The 19,416-nt window shown below is 37.6% G+C and overlaps 1 protein-coding gene across 5 annotated transcripts in view; it reads right to left on the minus strand.

Moving 5' to 3' along the window:
* The window catches only part of LOC126278994 (rho GTPase-activating protein 17-like), a 157,616-nt gene that overhangs the window by 28,144 nt on the left and 110,056 nt on the right, over window positions 1-19,416 (minus strand). For 3 of the 5 annotated variants that reach the window (XM_049979309.1, XM_049979311.1, XM_049979310.1), the window contains exon 14: window positions 2,417-2,552. The exons of the other annotated variants lie outside the window; for them this stretch is intronic. In XM_049979309.1, coding sequence (XP_049835266.1) covers window positions 2,417-2,552 — 136 coding nt within the window. The remainder of the gene's footprint in view (window positions 1-2,416; window positions 2,553-19,416) is intronic. 5 annotated transcript variants of the gene reach the window in all.

Below are 19,416 nucleotides of genomic sequence, written 5' to 3' on the forward strand. Positions count from 1 at the left end.
CCCTTGGTTTGGCTCCGAGGGATCAAGTATAGTTGGACTCACCATCTGTCTCACCTATGTGAATGAGGGCACACCAACCTCCCTGGAGGCCTTCTGAGAGCCACCAGTGTTTAATTATCTGTTGTCAGCTATTTTAAATTTTAGGGTCTTGGTTACTGTTTGTTTCTTAAAATTCTACATATGAATTTTTAAATTTATCTTTCAAGCTTAAACCCTGCAGCCTTCTGCCTTTACAGATTATGGTAATATATTTTGAAATTTTGAAGTTTTATTGTGGCCCTCAGCCACTGGTATTGCACCTTGCATATGTTGTTTCCTTAAATTATTTTATTGCTATCTCAATTGGATTTTTATCTTGTTAAAATTTCTTGTTGCAGGCCTACAGCCGTGAAAGAGTTGCTAAATTACAATAAATGACAATTAGAAGCAGAAACTGACCTCAGCCATTGGCCCTTTCCATAATCCTATTACCTGTTCTGCTCAGCGGGTTTTGCGGGTGTCTCAAATCAGACAGACAATTTATGAATAATATTTAGGTTCAACATACTCAATAGAAAAATATTGCTGTGGTAATTATAAAGCTTCTTTGTGAAGTTATTAATAGTTCATTATCACATGATGTGTCACAGATATATTCAGAATTGTGAAATTTACTCTATTGTATAACAAAGGAGACACAAATGACATTAACAGCTACAGGGCACGAGTCTTCCTGCCATGTTGGAAATACTGAAAAAAGTAGTGTACATCCATGTAATAGCACTCCTTGAAACCATAATAATACATTGTTACAAAACATCAGTTTGAGTTTTACACATGCTAATAAAATTGTGTCCAATGGATCTGTGATTAGGCATGATGTCCCTCGAAGCTCAGTACTGAGTCCACTGCTTTTCCTGTTATCAATGATCTGCCTCGGAATCCGTCTAAAGCCTAGACTGTTCTGTGCACAGCTGATACAAATCTCCTTTTCCAAAACCAGTCAGTTGAAATAATGAGAGAGAAATTAATTCATTACATAAACTAACTAACTTCCTGCTTGCATAACAACATACTATTAACAAATACAAGCAAAACTGCATGTATACTACTCAGTGCCTCCCTGTGCTTGATTTTTAAAAGAGGTTTCTGAGGGTGTTTTTTGAAAATTTATTCTAAAGCATTTTCCATCAGAGGTATCAGTACAGTATGCCATCATACAACAAGTACTGGTGCCTCCAAAAAAACACCGTACCTGTATGGATCCCATACTAGTACGTGACAAAGCAATAGATCAAGTCCACGAAATTAAATTTCTTGGGGAATAGATCTACAATAATTTACAATGGAATATACACAGAGAAAAAGCTGCAATGGAATATACACAGAGAAAAAGCTGCAGAAAAGATTGAGCAGTCTGTGGTATGCTTTTCGGATCCTGTGACATCAAAACACTAAACACAGTTTATTTTGCAGTAGTCCATTCATCTACACTTTACAGCAATCCATTTTGGGAGTTAGTCAACAGGAAAATTTTTGTGTTGCAAAAGGGACTCATAAAGGTAATGAAACAAGTGTCTCCTGAACATCTACCAAGCCAATATTACGGGAAGTGGGAATATTAAGTGTTTCCTGTTTTTATATATCATAAACTGTGATATTTGTTAAAAGAACTTGTAAATCTGTTCACCATTATAATACATGTTCCAGTGCAAATATTCATCTTATGTGCAAAAGACTGTCCAAGGATCTAGCTGAACTAAGAATTATGGGCAGTGTGCTCTATGACAAATTATCCCAATCAGTTCCTGAAAACAGCAAGACACTTACGAATAAAATTAAGAACATTTTACTTAGACATACTTTTTGTTGAGCTGCACTACATAATTTTATTAGTATAGCTTATTATCATACCTTTTCTCTGCTATGGTTTTTGTATACCTATGACTTGTCCTGTAACTTCTGTACACTGTACAACATACGGTTCTTGGGACCAAAATAAATAAGTACTAGTTTATGCCACCAACTTTTAATCATGAGTAATGTCAGCGAATGGCTCACACTACACTCAAAGACAGATCTGTCAAAGATACTATTTCAGTTACAGTGGCTAAACTGTGAACCACTGTTTGTTTCATCATCAGTCGTTTTTTAAAAAAAAAGGGAGGGGGGGGGGGGGGATACAGTGAGATGCAGATGATGAGTGAAATATTAATTGTAAGCATCAAATAATATATAGAAAAGAAGTAAAACACATTCCCAAGTATCTTTATCATACAATGCCTTCCAATTTTAGCAGTGTAATACTTACATAGGAATTCCAGTGCAAAGAACTTAGGATACATGCTAAAAGCAGTTCAATTTAATTCAAAGATGTGGTACCTGCTTCCTTGTAACCCACGTATTGTGTCTATTATGTGAATAAAATATAACTCACCTGTTAGAGACGATGTCCTACCACGAAACAATGGGCTCTCTTGTGGCAACCTTTCACTTCCCACTTGTATTATAGACACTTGCTGCTTGTCTACTGAGTACAGATGGGCACGTTCAAGCATGGGGCGCTCTGAAGACTGCACATAGCACCCACACCATAATAAGAATGAAATCACATTGACACTAGTGTGTGCAACACAAAAAAAAGGCCATCAGTGATCTTTGCTACCCTTTGTGCATGCGAAACCAATCACGCAAATATCATCATTGAGAATTCAACTCCACAAGCATCCAAAGGAGAAAAGAAACTGCATGGACTACTGCCCTCTTTAGTATAAATATATGTAGGTGTACCCTATTTAACAGAACTTGTAGGTGAAATATAAAAATATCCTGAGAGCTTATTTCTTCTAACATTTTTTTTTAATTTTTTTATTTATAGCAAAGATCAATGATGGAAAACTGAAGCAATTACAGAGACAGCAAAACTAGCTAGAATGAATACATAACATAAGAATGAACATTAAGTCAGCCACAGTACAAAGTATAAAGCTATGTTCCTGCTGTAGCCATACTTTTATTTCTCAGTGCACAGTAAAACAAGACATGAATTTACATTTGTGCCCAAGCACCAGCAAAGAAAAGAAAAAGCACTGCCACTCCCCCATCAACCAAGCAAGTTTTTTTAGAACCAAAGCACAAGCACTGGACCATTTATTTTACTGCAACATAACTGTTCAGTGTACAAGCTATATGGAAAAAGTATCAAATATATGTCAATATCTGAGGCAATAACAGGTGCAGAGGCATAGTCATATTCATCATAATAATCAGTTATAACAGCTAACAAATGGCAAGAAAAGTACATGATTCAGAAGGTTAAGCTTTGAAAGATAGCAAGAGATGTACCTCATAAGCACTGTACTCGTTACCGAGAGTTCACTAAAACTGAAAAAAAAATTAGCTGTGACACTTTTGGGGGAAACATAACTGGTTCCCCAACCAATGGGCTCTATGGAATAAATGGCGGTGTAGTATTTATAGCAGTAAGAAAGAATTTTAAATCAACAGAGGTAGAAATGCAGTCTGCATGCATGGTGTGGAAATGAATCACTGTTGAGGATAGGATAAAAATAATATTAACTATTATACCTGGAGGCGATAACTGAAGAAAATGAATGAGACAAAATTTCCGGCAAAACTGTTACAAAAGTTTTCTCTTAAAATATCTAGAACAAACTGTTTGCAACCCTATCCATAATGGAAATATGGCAGACCACAGACAGTGGCCATATGTGTGTATGAGTTGTGCTTCTGTGTGAATTTGTTTGTGTGTGTTTTCTATTTCGAAAGCTTAAATGTTCAGCAGTGTTTATAATTAAGCCTGTTTGCAACTCACTGCCTGCTCTACGTGGTAAGTCAAAAAATTTTGACATTAACATCTGTAGTGAGTTAACTATATAAATTTAATTACTGGAAAAGCACAAGCCAGCATAAGATTCAGTAGAAAATCTGGAACCCATGCCTCATCTAAGGAGACTGTTTACAAAAATCTTACCCAATCTAATCATCCATGTTAATTATCCAACAGGGTTAACTCAGAAAAATGTTTTTAAACTTTCAAAGAAGAAATGCAGTATAATTAATGGGCTTATTTACACAAAGGATAGTAAAAGAGATGCAAATATGAAGGAAGAAAACCAATGTGTGTAATCAGAACAGGAATGCTCCAAAAGCTGTGAACCTACACCGGCAATGAGCAAAAAACCACTTTTTACATATTCTATTCCTTCTAAAAAGACGAATTTCTGTAAAATGCCATACCATTCACCATACCAAATACCGATAAAATTCAAATTTATACGTGTGTCCACAAAGACTGGATACATAGTGAATTCTAATAAATATTAATAAATAAATAACAAAATATATTCTATCCTGGCAGAGGAGAGGTTTCATCTGTACAAGTTACAGATATTGTGTCGCTTAAATAAAGATGATCCCTATAGACATATGCAGATGTGAATGCTTTGCAGATAAACTGGATGAAAATACCAATTTCACTCAAGACTGTGTGTTGTTCAGTGATGAAGCTGTGTTTTATGTCAATGGTGAGGTGAAAAGAATCTTTGATACTGGTCTCAAGCAATCCACATTGGATGGGTCCATCCTAACAGCAAGGCTGCCAACAGATGATGTATGCAGTGGTTTGTGGAAAGCTCATGTGCTTCCTTCTTTGGTGAACATTTAACGAGCGAGACTTATCTGAACACGCTGAGACAAATTGATGCCTCAAACTGAGCGTTTGGGTGAGGGACTTGCAGACTGGTTTCAGCAGGATGCAGCTGTAAGAGATTGGTTGAATGACAGTTTTCGTCACTGGACTGGGAGAAGAGGACATGTGGAGTGTTCCCCCCATTCGTCAGATCTTCCTCCCCTTGTTTTCTTTTTCTAGTGTATGCTGAAAGAGAAAGTTTACTCAATGAAGATTACAAATTTAAACCACCTAACAGAACACATTACCAGTCAGTGTGCTAAAATTGACAGCAATTCAGACCTATCCCATTGAGTTCACCTTAATCTTGCAATGTATATCAAATTAAGCATTGAAAATCACGAAGTTGAAAATATTATTTGTTACATTAAAATGACTAAAATGTACTTATTATTATTTATTATTTCCCTATGAACCCAGACTTTATGGACATCCTGTATAATGTTGTATTTCATACGTCAGCAGTGACCGACAGGTAGAATTTAGTCTGTCTGCTGTTAATCATTCAAATTCAATAGGAAGCCATTTCCTAAGTTTTCTGGCTTCACTCATCTGCTTACATTCCTTTTCCCCAATAACTGGCAGATTTATTCTTGCTGCAGCCTTGGTTGACATACACAAATTCTTTTCTGAAGCAGAAAAATGAACGTGATTAACCAGTTACGGAATTTCATGATGACAGGCCATTTATAGGAATGATGGTAGGAACTGCACAAGTTAGTGTCACATACATTTTTGTTTGCTGAAAGTGGTTCTTTGACTACGAAATTTCTCCATGTAGATCAATGGGTTTTGCAGCTAAATATCAAGCCTGCAATCAAAGGAAGAGAGTGAAGAAGGAGTACTGTCTGTAATTTCCATGATAGAAACATACAAGGTGCTACCCAAAATATCCAAGAATTTCATTGTACAGATCAAACCAGTAGCAGAACAACATTCTACCACTACATGTCTTGAGGTACACATTGTAGCCGCTGCAGCACAAAGTTGTGTCATCTTTGGCAAGAGTTGTAGCTGCACATGCCAGGATGTGTTTCAGTGCTTCTGTGAATTGTGAACATGAAGGAGCAAAGGATTTGCTTCAAATTCTGTTTCAAGTTGAGGAAAACTGCATCTGAAACTCAACACGAGCTGACAGAGAATTTTTGTGGGAATGCACTGAGTCAAGCAAGAACATTTGAGTGCTTCAAGCACTTCAAAAAAGGCCGAGAATCTGTGAAAGGTGACAAACATTCTGGTCAACTGAACTAGCACAATGGTAATGACCATGAAAAAGCATGACATGATTCATGAAGACTGAAGGCATGTTTGTAACAGACTCGAGCTGTTTTACAGTACACGTCAAAGAATTCTAGCTGATGAACTGAACACGAGACAAACTGCACCGAAGTCTGTCCCTTGCCTTTTCACCATCAGCCAACAAAGACTCAGGATTCAGACGTGCACTGAGCTGCAACTAACAGTTCTTACCCAGAGTCATAACACAGATGATTAACCTTGGGTCTATGGTTATGAGTTTAAAATGAAGCAGCAATCATCACAATGGAAAATGCCATCTTCTACATGGCTGAAAAAAGCTCAAGAAGTTCGCAGCAATGTGAAGTCAATGCTGATAATTTTTTTGACATTCGTGAAATAGTGCATAAGGTGGTGGTTCCAACTGGTTAGACTGTCAACAGGCAGGGAGGAGTTTTGAGACGACTGAGGGAAAATGTTCGGCGCAAACAGCAAGATTTGTGGAAAAAGAAAGACTGTTTGGTGCACCATGACAACACACCCATGCACACCTCACTCACTGTGAAGGAATTCCCAGCCAAAAACAACATGGCAATGGTCCCCCACCCTCCACACTCGCCAGACCTAGTCCTATACGACTTCTACCTGTTCCCGAAAATAAAAATCACATTAAAAGGGCAAAGTTTTGACTCAATTGAAGACTTCCAAGTGGAATGGCAATGGTCCTGAACGCCCTTCACCCTGCAGACTTCCATGGGTGCTTCCAAGAATGGGAACAACACTGACTGCTTTCAAGGTGACAGAGGACATTAGGACCTAAGTGCAGTTTTCTGATTTTTACAACGAATTTCTTGGGTTGCTTTGGGTACCACCTTGCATTTTGAAGTGTATAAGATGGAAAAGGCCATACATCTCTCACACATGACCACAATTATTTAATTTATCATAGAAAAATCACTGTGATGTGTGCTTGATGAAACACTGAAATTATGTTCATGAGCACTTAAGACTTGTTTTACACACTGAAAAACAATAAGCATATGAAAGAAGACAAAATAAAAACAGGAACTTGTGTTAGGACACCTCTTAGCTCTAATTGAGATGCCAAATAATACATTATCTGACAACTTAGAGAAAACCATACAAGCAGTCCAAGGCTTCTTTAAATTGGTGAGATACTGCACCCTACATGAGATGGTGTTTGTGCTATCATCAATGGGTTATATTTTCCAGTTTTACATGATGCTAGTAAGTTGCATTTATGTTAACAGATTTGTAACCACGACTTCTGTTGTGATAAAATAAATAAAAATGTGTGTGAAACTGTCGACTTCCATTATAAGGAAAATAAGTGCTTCAGACACTGTAAATAATGGGAATAAAGGCTAGTAAGACCAAAAATCATGACAGGTTGTCAGAAAATGTGGTCACCCCCGTCAATGCAACTTAGCATCATGTAAGACTGGAAAATAAATGACAGCACAAACATTGTTGAAACTTGTCTGGGAAAAGTAAGGCAGAATATCTCACAATTTGTTCTCATCAATTACGAAAAAAAGGAAGAGTATCAACATCCAAAAAGATGATTATTTCATTAAATGTTTGTATAATTCAAGACACCTCTCACAAAGCCATATAGTTAATGAAAATAACACTTTTTGGACATAATGTCAGATGTGATGTATATTGCTATTCCAGGTCTGAAAAAAGCAAAGGCCCCTGGATACGATTGTATTTCAATAGATGAAAACTCCACATAGGAATAACAAAAATGTAAGAAAAGATAGAGTGCTACTAATCATAAATAAGACACGTTAAGTTGAAAACTGGCACAATTAAAATTTAATTGTTTTTAATAATTGTTACTGTAATTTTAATTGCGGTACGTAGCAATCTATCTTTTCCTGTTGTTTGTATTTCAATAGACGTGATTCAGGCTGGAGGCAAAGTATCACACAATAAATTTTCATAATTATTTACATTTGTCTGAAGAGGAATACAGTACCCCGAAATGTAGCAATGCTGTAATTAAAACTAAAGCTCTATAAGCCTCCCCTCCATAATGCATGAGATCTACAATAAAAATATCACCAACTGCACACCGTAGTGGTGTTAAAGAACTTGTGGAGTGGCGGCTGAACCTTCCCGCGAGGGGTCTCCCAGCCACCAAAGCCATACACTCATTATCATTATTACCAACTGCACAGAAAAATGTTGGATTTCACTCATGCATAAGAGGATACTGGCTTTTGGTGTAGATACAGCACAATGGATCAACTGCAGGTCAGAAACAAAATTGTAGATAGAAGTAATGAGAATGAATTACTACTAACCCTAAAGAAACAAGGCACTCATTCAGTCTATGTGAGTATATTGAAAAATTAGACCTCATTACATATTAAAAAATTTACTACTGACACAGATATCAGGCACGGCAACTGAATGTCATCAATTTTTAGCATTCAAAGAGGAGGTTTTCAGATCTTTCAACTGGGAAAATGAAGGAATACACAGATGCACAGTAATGGAATGTAAAGAACCACCTTCATTTTGCTGTTGACATTGTGCTATGTGCTCCACTGCAGATAAACTGTTAATAGTTAATGGAAGAACTTAATAGAGCTGATGACAATATGTCGTTTCTCTTGCTTTTGCCCCAACACAAATAAATATCTTAGTCACCACCACCACCTGTATTCCATAATGTAATTTTACAGAGAATCTCTAAGAATGATTGATTAAACATATGAGAGGGCTGAACACCTTAATGTTGCCACTTAAATGGATAGATAACAAAAAAAAGGCCCCACCACACTTCCACTAACTAGCATATTCCAACTGGTCAAACTCAGTCTCTCTCTTGTACTGAACACTCAACAACATTATGTGAGTATATTAACAAGACTGGCAATGCAATTTCTATATTGTTCTCATAATACAGTACGCATTAACAGCACAAAGTACCAACTGCAGTTGCACAGATGAGATTGATTTTTTACAATTATGAAACACAGATTTCATTCTTGTTGATTATGTTACCAAAAATATTTAAAACCACCGAATAGTTTTGATCATGACTGCTCCCCCTTTCTCTTTGTGGTGTCTGGTCATCAGTTTGAGCCTAAAAATTGTGAGAAGTTGGTTTTCTCTGAATACATGCTACTATCTATCCTCTCCTTGCTAGTGAAATACCGCTGACGAAGTTTTCTTACACCAATGAGATTCGAACCAGTACCTCCACAATGGGCGTCATCACAATAGCGTATTTAAATCAATTGTGATATGGATGCAGTTTTTTGAAACACTTTTTTAGTACATGTGGAGACCTCTGACCTAAGGTCTAGGTGGGAGACAGAGGCACAATGATGTATCTATTGCATTATCATGAACCTATTTGTCAATGAAATTAGACATGAGAAGTTAAACAGGGAATCTGGACAACAATTATTGTCTCTAACTTTAAACTTCAATAACCTAAAATACTTGAAGGCAGAAACCAATTTAAGCAGACTTTATAACATTAAAAATCTAGAATTCAATTCACAAAATTATGTGAAATGATGTTGTTGAAAACTATTCAGAAATGCTGAATCTGCAACATAATGAATAATGAATATGTCGTGACAAACAAAAATTTGTGCCAGACTAAGCTTTGAACTTAGACCTCCGGCTTAGTGCGAGCAGTCACCTTTGACCTATCTTAACACACTTCATGGCCTAACTCCAAATTCTGGTGTCACTTACATTTCGTCCCATTGTTTTAAACAGAATTGGCATACATCCTTATGGCAAGGTAAGCCACTGTCCTCCACCAAAACTGCTTTCCCAGTAATGTTATACATACATGTCCCATGAAAGAATCTCTGGTTTTATGTTTGGAGGACAAAAAAGATGACACCAATAACAAGAAAAGTTTACGTCAGGTTTTGAGGGTGCTCAGATAACCTAATGGTCTACTACAGCCCTGACGTAGCACTAACTCTGATTTGTCACAACACATTCATTGAAATCTACATCTTAACTCCACTGTGAAAGTTAAAAGGATGTATAATCTTGTAATGTTGTACATGGAAAAGAATAATATGCATTTAAATTAGGATAATTTTAACAATTACCATGTTATTTAAAAAATAATAAATATCTCTCAGTACATTCTTAATGATTGTTGATCTTGGGAATAAAGAGTGAAAATGCAGCACTCACATACACATGAATTCTCCTTATAATTAGGGGGCAATTCCTTGTTCAGAACTCTATTTCACTCCTAATAATGACTATCAGCTAGACGAAGTACACTTTATACAAGAATATAAGAAAAAATATCAGTGGACAAAAAAAGAATATTAATGAGGGAAACAGTATACATAAAGATAATTCCTCCTATTTCTAAATTTCCTGTTTCAAATTTCAATGAAGACAAATGATAATTTGTAAGTTTGCAGTCCTTCAGGGAACAATGTATTAATAAGTTTAACACAGTCAACTTAGGGTGGAGAGTTTCATATATCCACATAAAGCTGGAAGTTATACCTGCAGTAGTATATTCAATAGCAGGATCTCCAATGTTGAATGTGTTCCAGTAAATGGAATGTGCAAGCTAGTGCAACACTCATTTTTCTGCATTTCATCTTTTAGACACACGTTTTTTCAGTGTATTCTATTGATTATTATCTATGATCTTTAACCCAAAAAGCCCAGGTTCCAGCACAGTCATTGAGTTTTCATAAATGAGATACTGTGTTACAGTGGTCAAATACTTCTGATATAAGGAAGTTCCATCATTCTGTCAAGGAGGAGTAAACAATCTCAAGACACCCCTCACATCTTCAAAGTAATGAATTTCTCGCGAAGACAGAAAAGAACAACAGCATGAGAATGCAATACAAACCACTTCATTTCGAAAAGTACACAAGAAACAGGCAACCTTCCAAAATAATCCTGTAACAGCCACTTCCTAAGAATCGGGGAAAACCTCTGAAGCTACACTGATTTTCCAATCAGATTTTCACAACAGGATTGCTGAAAAATCGTGACACAGATCTGACATTAGATTAGTATTAATTAATCTAATTAAAAGGAAAGGCAGCTAAGGGAAAGATGTAATGTATGTTTGCATCACCAAAATTAGGAAGAGTGGTAAGGTAACTGAAGAAAGGACTTCAACAATGCCGAAGACTTAAAAAAGTTGTTGCATTGACACAGCAAATTACTTAGCACAGAATTTGGGTTGAGCAAGCATGAACAAGTGATAAAGAACAGCAGAAAGAAGAACAGGGTCCTTAGTTCCTTCTTAATACACAAAAAATGGTGAGTACCTAGTATAAGTAGTGAAAAACTTCACATCTAGAAAGCAAAATTACACGTGACATACAGAAGGGTGGTATATCAGAAGTGGATTGATACATATGAACAAAAGTCTGCAACATAACTCCTCTGGTATTAAATATTGACATGAAATTGAAGATAATGTTTTCGAAAATGTATATCTGGAGAACAGTATTATAATGGAAGTGAAACACAAAACAAGGAAAACTGAAGATACCGGAAGCATATGAAATGTTGTACACTACAGAAAGTCATCTAAAAATTGCTACATACATACAAAACAAAATGGTGCAGCCCACTGATACAGCAGAATATTGTGGAGTAATTCGTTTTTGGCAGCAGTAGTAATGTTGCAGAAAATGAACTACAGCACAGAACTCCACTTTATCAATGGAAGGACTGTGCCCCACCCCTCCACTAGGGGCATACTACAATACTATGGCATGGAGATTTTAATGCATATCAAGACTGCAGACAAATATCTACAAGTAAACACAAAATGAATTTAGATAACTTCATTTTTTCAAGGTGCCAGTTAAAACTCGTGACTTCCCCTTGTATGATTTGTAACATCAAAAGAGGTAGCAGCGGATTTACAGATTTATATGTGATCATGAAATAATAAAGTGCACAATGTCAATTTTCTCCAATGATCCAAGGTCAATCAGAACGGCAGATAAATTGGGCTCAGAATCTGTTTAGTGCAAAAAAAGACAGAATGAGAGAAAGAGTTAAACATAATACATTAGAAAGCACACTGAAAAATAAAGTAGGATATAAAAACGGAAAAAAGTATAGTGTATTCGACAAGTAGAGTGAAATTACCAGGTTAAGACAGGTGGAAAATAAGTAAAAATTCTAATAAGCCTGAAAAACTGAAGTAAAATGTGAACAATGTAAGGAAAAGATAGACTGCTACTTATCATAAAGACAACATATTAAGTTACAAATAGGCACGCTCAAAAGATCCACATTAGCTTTCAGCCACAGCTTTCATCAGAAAAAGAAAGAGCAACACACACCACTCATTGACAAGATAGCACACCTTACACACACATGACCATCAACTCCGGCAGCTTAAACCAGAATGGTCCATACTGCTGGAGTTGGCTGTCATGTGTGTGTTAGGTGTGCTTGCTTGTAAATGAATGAATGAATGGTGTGTGTGTGTGTGTGTGTGTGTGTGTGTGTGTGTGTGTGTGTGTAGCTTTCAGCCACAGCCTTCATCTTTTTCTGCTGAAGGTTGTGGCCAAAAGATAATATGTAAGTGTCTTTTAATTGTGCCTGTCTGCAGCTTAATGTGTCATCTTTCTGGTAAGTAGCAATTTATCTTTTCCTCACATTGTTGATACTTCAACCTGGAGTTTCCACTGTCTGAAGTAAAATGTGGGCAGATAAGATGAAGATACAGTTGTCATCTCTAGAGTTCAGAAAAACTGGTGCTCAGTGGAAGAAACCAAATACACCGTGCAGTGTAGCCACCACTCAAGCCTCTCGAGTTGTGTTGGAGAGCAGTCTCGGTAACTGAGCAGTGGAAACAGCTTGTCTGTGTCCAATCTACCAGTTTTTAGGCGGCCATCCCTAAGAGGAATGCTGCATCAATAAATGACATGAGTGAGTCACATATGACTGCCTGGAATGTTGTACACTCTGTCAGTGGAAGGGATAGAGCAATGATTCTGGGTTGGTGCATGGAGAAGGTTTTACAGTGGAATTAGTTGAAGGAGAGGAGGGGGGGGGGGGGGAGGGGGAGATCAGAAGCAATTCTGAGTGGAGCTGGTATGATGTGAAGTAAAATGTGCCTTGACTGAAGTTTGAAGTAACGGTTATTGGAAAAGTGTGAAAGATGGACAAACAGTGCAAAATGTCTCTCCAGAAGAGTACACAGAATGGCAATGCAGTAATTCTGTTGTAAGGTTTTTGAGGCATAATGTATGAAAGTGAAACATGGACAATAAATAGTTTAGACAAGAAGACAATAGAAGCTTTCAAAATGTGGTGCTACAGAAGAATGTTGAAGATTAGGTGGGTAGATCACGTAACTAATGAGGAGGTATTGAATAGGATTGGGGAGAAGAGAAGTTTGTGGGACAACTTGACTAGAAGAAGGGATCAGTTGGTAGGACATGTCCTGAGGCACCAAGGGATCACAAATTTAGCATTGGAGGGCAACGTGGAGGGTAAAAATCGTAGAGGGAGACCAAGAGATGAATACACTAAGCAGATTCAGAAGGATGTAGGTTGCACTAGGTACTGGGAGATGAAGGAGCTTGCACAGGATAGATTATCATGGAGAGCCGAATCAAACCAGTCACAGGACTGAAGACAACAACAACAACAACAACAACAACGAGACTTCAGACACAAAGAGTGATGAGAAAATAGGTCTACATAAGGAAAAAGTAATATTTAATGATATGCAAGAATCCAACTTATGCCGCTCAACAGAAAGACTAATTTTACGGATACACTGACAAGATGTTTAACAGTAGTTTTCCAACCTTCTCTAAATAGGAGCTCCAAAAATTCAATACAATGGTTGATTACAATTACAGCAAGTAAACAGAGTGCAGTACAGAGTACAGAGTCTTTTTGTTGTGCCTGTGTCGGCAAGTCAGTGGGTCATCTCTATGATGAGCAGCACTCTATCCTTCTTATAATTGTGTTATTTCCTCATAATGTAAAGTATGAAATGTTACAACTGTTTCATGCAATTGCCGAGCTCAGCTGACACATTACTTAGTACTTTCCATTTATTTTACATTAAGACAAGCATTATAACACAGTTATGAACAGCTTAACTGACTACCATGCATATACACAGTTAACCAACTCAATACTTTCAGCTGCAGGGTTGGTGTTAACTTTGTGATGTTATTCTGCTGTTACATTAGCAAGATGATTGTGTGTGTGTGTGTGTGTGTGTGTGTGTGTGTGTGTGTGTGTGTGTGTGTGTGTGTGTGTTTTCCAGGCAGTCTTCTCTGAGACAGTGTATTTCTGGAAAATAGCATGGATTACATAAATAAGAAAAGAACTAAAGACACAACATCAAAGAATCAGAAATAACAGAAAGAAATGTTTCGAAGAATAAAATACTAAATTTAGAAGACTTTTAAGGCAGAAGGAATAAGACATCAGGGACAACATGGACAGAATAAAGAAAAGAGATAACATGGGGAAAAGATTGAGGCGTTCTGGAAAAATAGAAAATAACAAAGAAGAGGAACTGAAGTTATGTGATCCCAGTTGGTCACTACAAAGATGATGATGATAATGCAATTATGGGTGAAAATAAGCTGGTCCTCTTTTTTCAAATGCTAAATTATGTCAGCCTGAAACTGAAAACCATGTCAATAGTTAGCTGGAGTTCAAAAATCAGCTAAAAACCTATTGCTCCACAGCTCACAAACAAATCCCTCGGGTATCAATCCAACTGCTTCTTTTAGCTGCCACTCATTTCTGAGTGCACATTTTTCTGCTGTAATGCTGTAAAAATGTTTATGTACTTGCCTTTGGTGGCTCAGGCAATCAATCTGTGCAGAACCCATATCTACATATCTTGCTACTATCTGCAGGTCAGGGATGACAGCATGTTCGCCAAACTTTTTAATCTATGCTGACCCTCTGTTTCTTACCCTCTACAACCTTATTCAAACAAATCAACTCCAACCGAGCTGGTCAGGCTCCAGAGCTTTTGATTTTCTGCCTGTGCACTCAATGTATTTGAATTTATGCTAATGCTCTGCAAGGTGTTTCTGAGCTTGCCATTATAGTGCTTACACTGCTAGTACTGAGCTTGACGTACAAATTTTCAAGCATGTTTGTTATCCCTCATGTGCTGGATACTACTATTAAATTAGAGCCTCTGACTAATAACAGTTACAACTGTACTGTTCATCGATACCCTCATCAAACTGATCTTTGTTTACCCTCACCTTCAACACAGATGAGTCCCTCTCAGCCTGGAGTCTGTGAGTGACCTGTCTTTCCTTTATTATCTTCCTCAGTCTATCCTCCTCTACTTACTGAGGAATGAACTGACAGTTTCAAAACCTAGGATAGTGTTGTCACTTTTACTTTTACACCTGTGTAGCAGTGATTCTAAATATTTTGCCTCCTGAAGGTTAGTAATGGCCAGCATTTCTGTCTCATCTGGGAGATAACTACCTATTGTATTTTATGGACTATACAAAGCACTTCTTTCTTCAAAAACTGCCTCCAAAATTAAGGTGCATCTTACACTCGAAAGTAATGTGAAAATGTAGTGTGTGTGATTTAAAATTCCTGTCAGTCTTAAAAACAGCCATATGTCCAGTGCCAAAGGAAAGCTGTCTCTATCTGCCAACACTAGATTTAACTGCCAGCAGCAGTGCACCTGTGCGACAAACATGTTGTGTGTATTCACAACCCAAAATTCTGTCTAGCCTATGCGTCATTACAGTCTAGGGTGCCAGTGAACTAGAACTGAAAGTGATTTGTGTTATTGGTAACAGCAAAATATTTTTGTTAGTAGCTAGTTTCGTAGGGAAAAAAAGAAAAAGCTATTCATAAGATGTGGGCTATAGACAAAAAGCAATAGCATATGGAGAGCAACAAGGAAACACAGCAGCTGAGTGGCATTTCAGCCCTCCACCAACATGGGGGCGGGGTGGGTGGGGGCTAGCACCAAACATTTGCTGTTGGTGGGCTAGTAAAGAAGAACTGAAATAAAATGTGGAAGACTAAATGGGAAAATAGAGGACTGAATGCAAAATGGCCAAAACTAGAAGATGAAATATTGAAACGGATTCAAGGACACCATCAAAATGGTACTGAAATTAATACAAAAATGAGTCAAATACACAATCGTAAGCTAGTGCTACAGTGGAACTTAACAGATTTTAAGGGTGGAGTTGGTTGGTGCTACAGGTTTACGAAATTTCATGGACCTAGCATGCGAACCAAACCCAAAATATCTTTAAAAAACACCTCAAGAGTATGAAGAAAAAAATATTATCTTCCCACCACTTTATTATTCAACATCGAAAGAAAACCAATGTGGAACTAAGACAAATAGCAAATATGGACAAAACTCCTCTAACATTTGATGTGCCGAGTAACAGAACTGTTGCCATGAAATATGCTAAAAACGGTAACTATAAAAATATATTAAAAACAAAGATTCCAAGACTTACCAAGCGGGAAAGCGTCGGCAGACAGGCACATGAACAAAACACACAAACACACACACAGAATTACTAGCTTTTGCAACCGATGGTTGCTTCTTCAGGAAGGAGAGGGAAAGACGAAAGGATGTGGGTTTTAAGGGAGAGGGTAAGGAGTCATTCCAATCCCGGGAGCGGAAAGACTTCCCTTAGGGGAAAAAAAGGACAGGTGTACACTCACACGCACACACGCACACACACACACACACAGACATATTTAAAGGCCTTTAAATATGTCTGCTTGTGTCTGTGTATGTGCGGATGGGTGTGTGTGTGTGTGTGTGTGTGTGTGTGTGTGCGCGTGTGTGTGTGCGTGTGTGTGCGTGTGTGTGTGTGTGTGTGTGTGTGTGTGTGTGTGTGTGTGTGTGTGTGTGTGTGTGTGTGTGCGCGCGTGTGTGCGTGCGTGTGAGCGCGCGCGCGAGTGTACACCTGTCCTTTTTTTCCCCTAAGGGAAGTCTTTCCGCTCCCGGGATTGGAATGACTCCTTACCCTCTCCCTTAAAACCCACATCCTTTCGTCTTTCCCTCTCCTTCCTGAAGAAGCAACCATCGGTTGCGAAAGCTAGTAATTCTGTGTGTGTGTGTTTTGTTCATGTGCCTGTCTGCCGGCGCTTTCCCGCTTGGTAAGTCTTGGAATCTTTGTTTTTAATATATTTTTCCCATGTGGAAGTTTCTTTCTATTTTATTTAGATAACTTTAAAAATAAGTGGATATGAAAAAATGCACTACACTGTTGCCCATCCATGTTGTGCTGATGATCCGATGATCATTTTTATGTGCAAAACAATGCCAAAAACTTCAGAAATACCGTCATATGGTGGTGTTAACATACAAGGGTCAGATGGATGAGGCTGGCATGATATTATGGATTAACAGAGTGTGGGAGAGAAGGAAAGGTGCTTTATTGAAGAACAGTTCTCTTCTTGTACTAACTGTTTCGTAGTCACTAGAAAAATTCTGTGAAACAGAAATCGAGACAGTTTGCTATTATTCTGGGAGCACTTACTTCACAACTGCAACCTCTTGATGTCTCAATAAATAAACCATTTACAGTTTGTGTGTGAGAGAGGAATGGAACAAATGGATGATGAAAGAAACCTAGGAATGGAACAAATGGATGATAGAAGGTACCTAACATAAATTCACACTGATGGGAGCTTTAAAACAACCTACAATCAAACAAGTGCGTCAGTGGATAAAACAATCGTGGTCTAGAATGAGAGAAGACATTATTTGTTAAATCTTTCAAGAAGTGTGGAATAAGTAAGCTCCCGATGGCACTGAAGACCATCCTATATACAAAGAGGGCGAAGAAGAACAAGAAGAACAAGAAAGTTCAGATGATGATTTCCATTAGTTTTAAAGGTCAGTTCGGTTTTATAAACTAAGAATTTCGTTTTAGTCTGGCTTTGCAATCTAACAATAAAAAAGGCAAAAACATTTTTTTTTAATTGCTTAAAAATTAAGGTGCATTTTATAGTCTGTAAAATATGGTATGTAGGAGAGCAGCGATCTAAGCCACAATACCTTAAAATCATGCATACAGTATGTGTACGTATGGTATCAAAAGCCTTTTATGGCCACAGAACAATTAAGTACAGAAATTTATGATTTGCATTCCTTTCACATTTATGTGAAACAAAAAATCATGTCAGGAGACCTCTGTATGTGCAAGAGCCTCAAGAATATGTACATGGAATTTAACCAATGGAAAATCCAAGATGTAATGTAACAATATTACAGAAGGAAAGTTGCTACTCACTGTAGAGTGGAGATGCTGAGTCACGATAGGCACAATAAAAAGATTCACACAATAACAGCTTTTGGCCGTTAAGGCCTTTGTCAGCAACACACACACACACACACACACACACACACACACACACACACACACGTCTGCAGTCGCAGGTAACTGAAATTACACTGGCAGTGTGTAAGCAAGTTGCGTTTGCATGAGTGTGTGTGTGTGTGTGTGTGTGTGTGTGTGTGTGTGTGTGTGTGTGTGTGTGTATTGCTGACAGATACCTTAATGGCCAAAAGCTATTTCTTGTTGTGCCTATCGCGACTCAGCATCTCCGCTAAATGAAAATTATCAACATTTAAATAAAATAACTGGGCCTGAAAGAAATTATCTACTATAAGCCGTCCAAGCTGGGATAGGGAAAAAAAGGAGGAAAAGTACATGCAATCATCCACCAATAATTTTCGCTTATTTATATCACATAAATTAGCCCCAGGAAATGTCATAGCATTATTTGGATTACATAGAGTGGTTAGCATTTTCAATATAATGAAATGTGAAAAGTGCAATCATGCAAATCTAAACATGGGAATGCAAAGGAACTACAGTTATTGGGCATTAGTTCAACAACACTGACTTACTGTGTCATATTAAGCACCTGAAATAATGAAGTGTATTTTTACACGTGATATTACTTACAAGTTTTAAAAGTGCTGCTCTTATTTCCACCTCCTGTCCTCTGCCGTGGGTCTCATTCAATAGATATGAGTAAATATATTTTGGTTTGATTTATCTTTAATCTAAATTATCAGCATAGTTATATTGGCCAATGTTAGGCCCCACAACTTTTTTGCCAGTTGAGCTCCCACAGTTATGCAACTCAGCATGGTACTGTTATTGCAAATTATTTTACTGTATTGTATAAGTCAATTGCTGTAAGCATTAACAACATTCTAGATTTTCCTCCCTCCCCTTTCACATTTTTTCAGTAAGTCTTGACAAATTTCCAAAATGATTTCTTCAAACATATCAGTTCCTTCCATCATGCTTTCCACAAGTGGAATTTTACTGCATTCCTACTGACTAACTCACAAAGGGATGTGCTTGAGCACAGCAACACACAAATATCCTGCACAGTGAAGCACTAACAAATTTCCTTTTGGGGGGGGGGGGGGGGGGGGGGGGGAGATTGGCTGGTTCTGATGTGTTCTGTTATCCTAC

Source organism: Schistocerca gregaria, chromosome 6 (assembly GCF_023897955.1).
Source record: "Schistocerca gregaria isolate iqSchGreg1 chromosome 6, iqSchGreg1.2, whole genome shotgun sequence".
Taxonomy (NCBI): domain Eukaryota; kingdom Metazoa; phylum Arthropoda; class Insecta; order Orthoptera; family Acrididae; genus Schistocerca; species Schistocerca gregaria.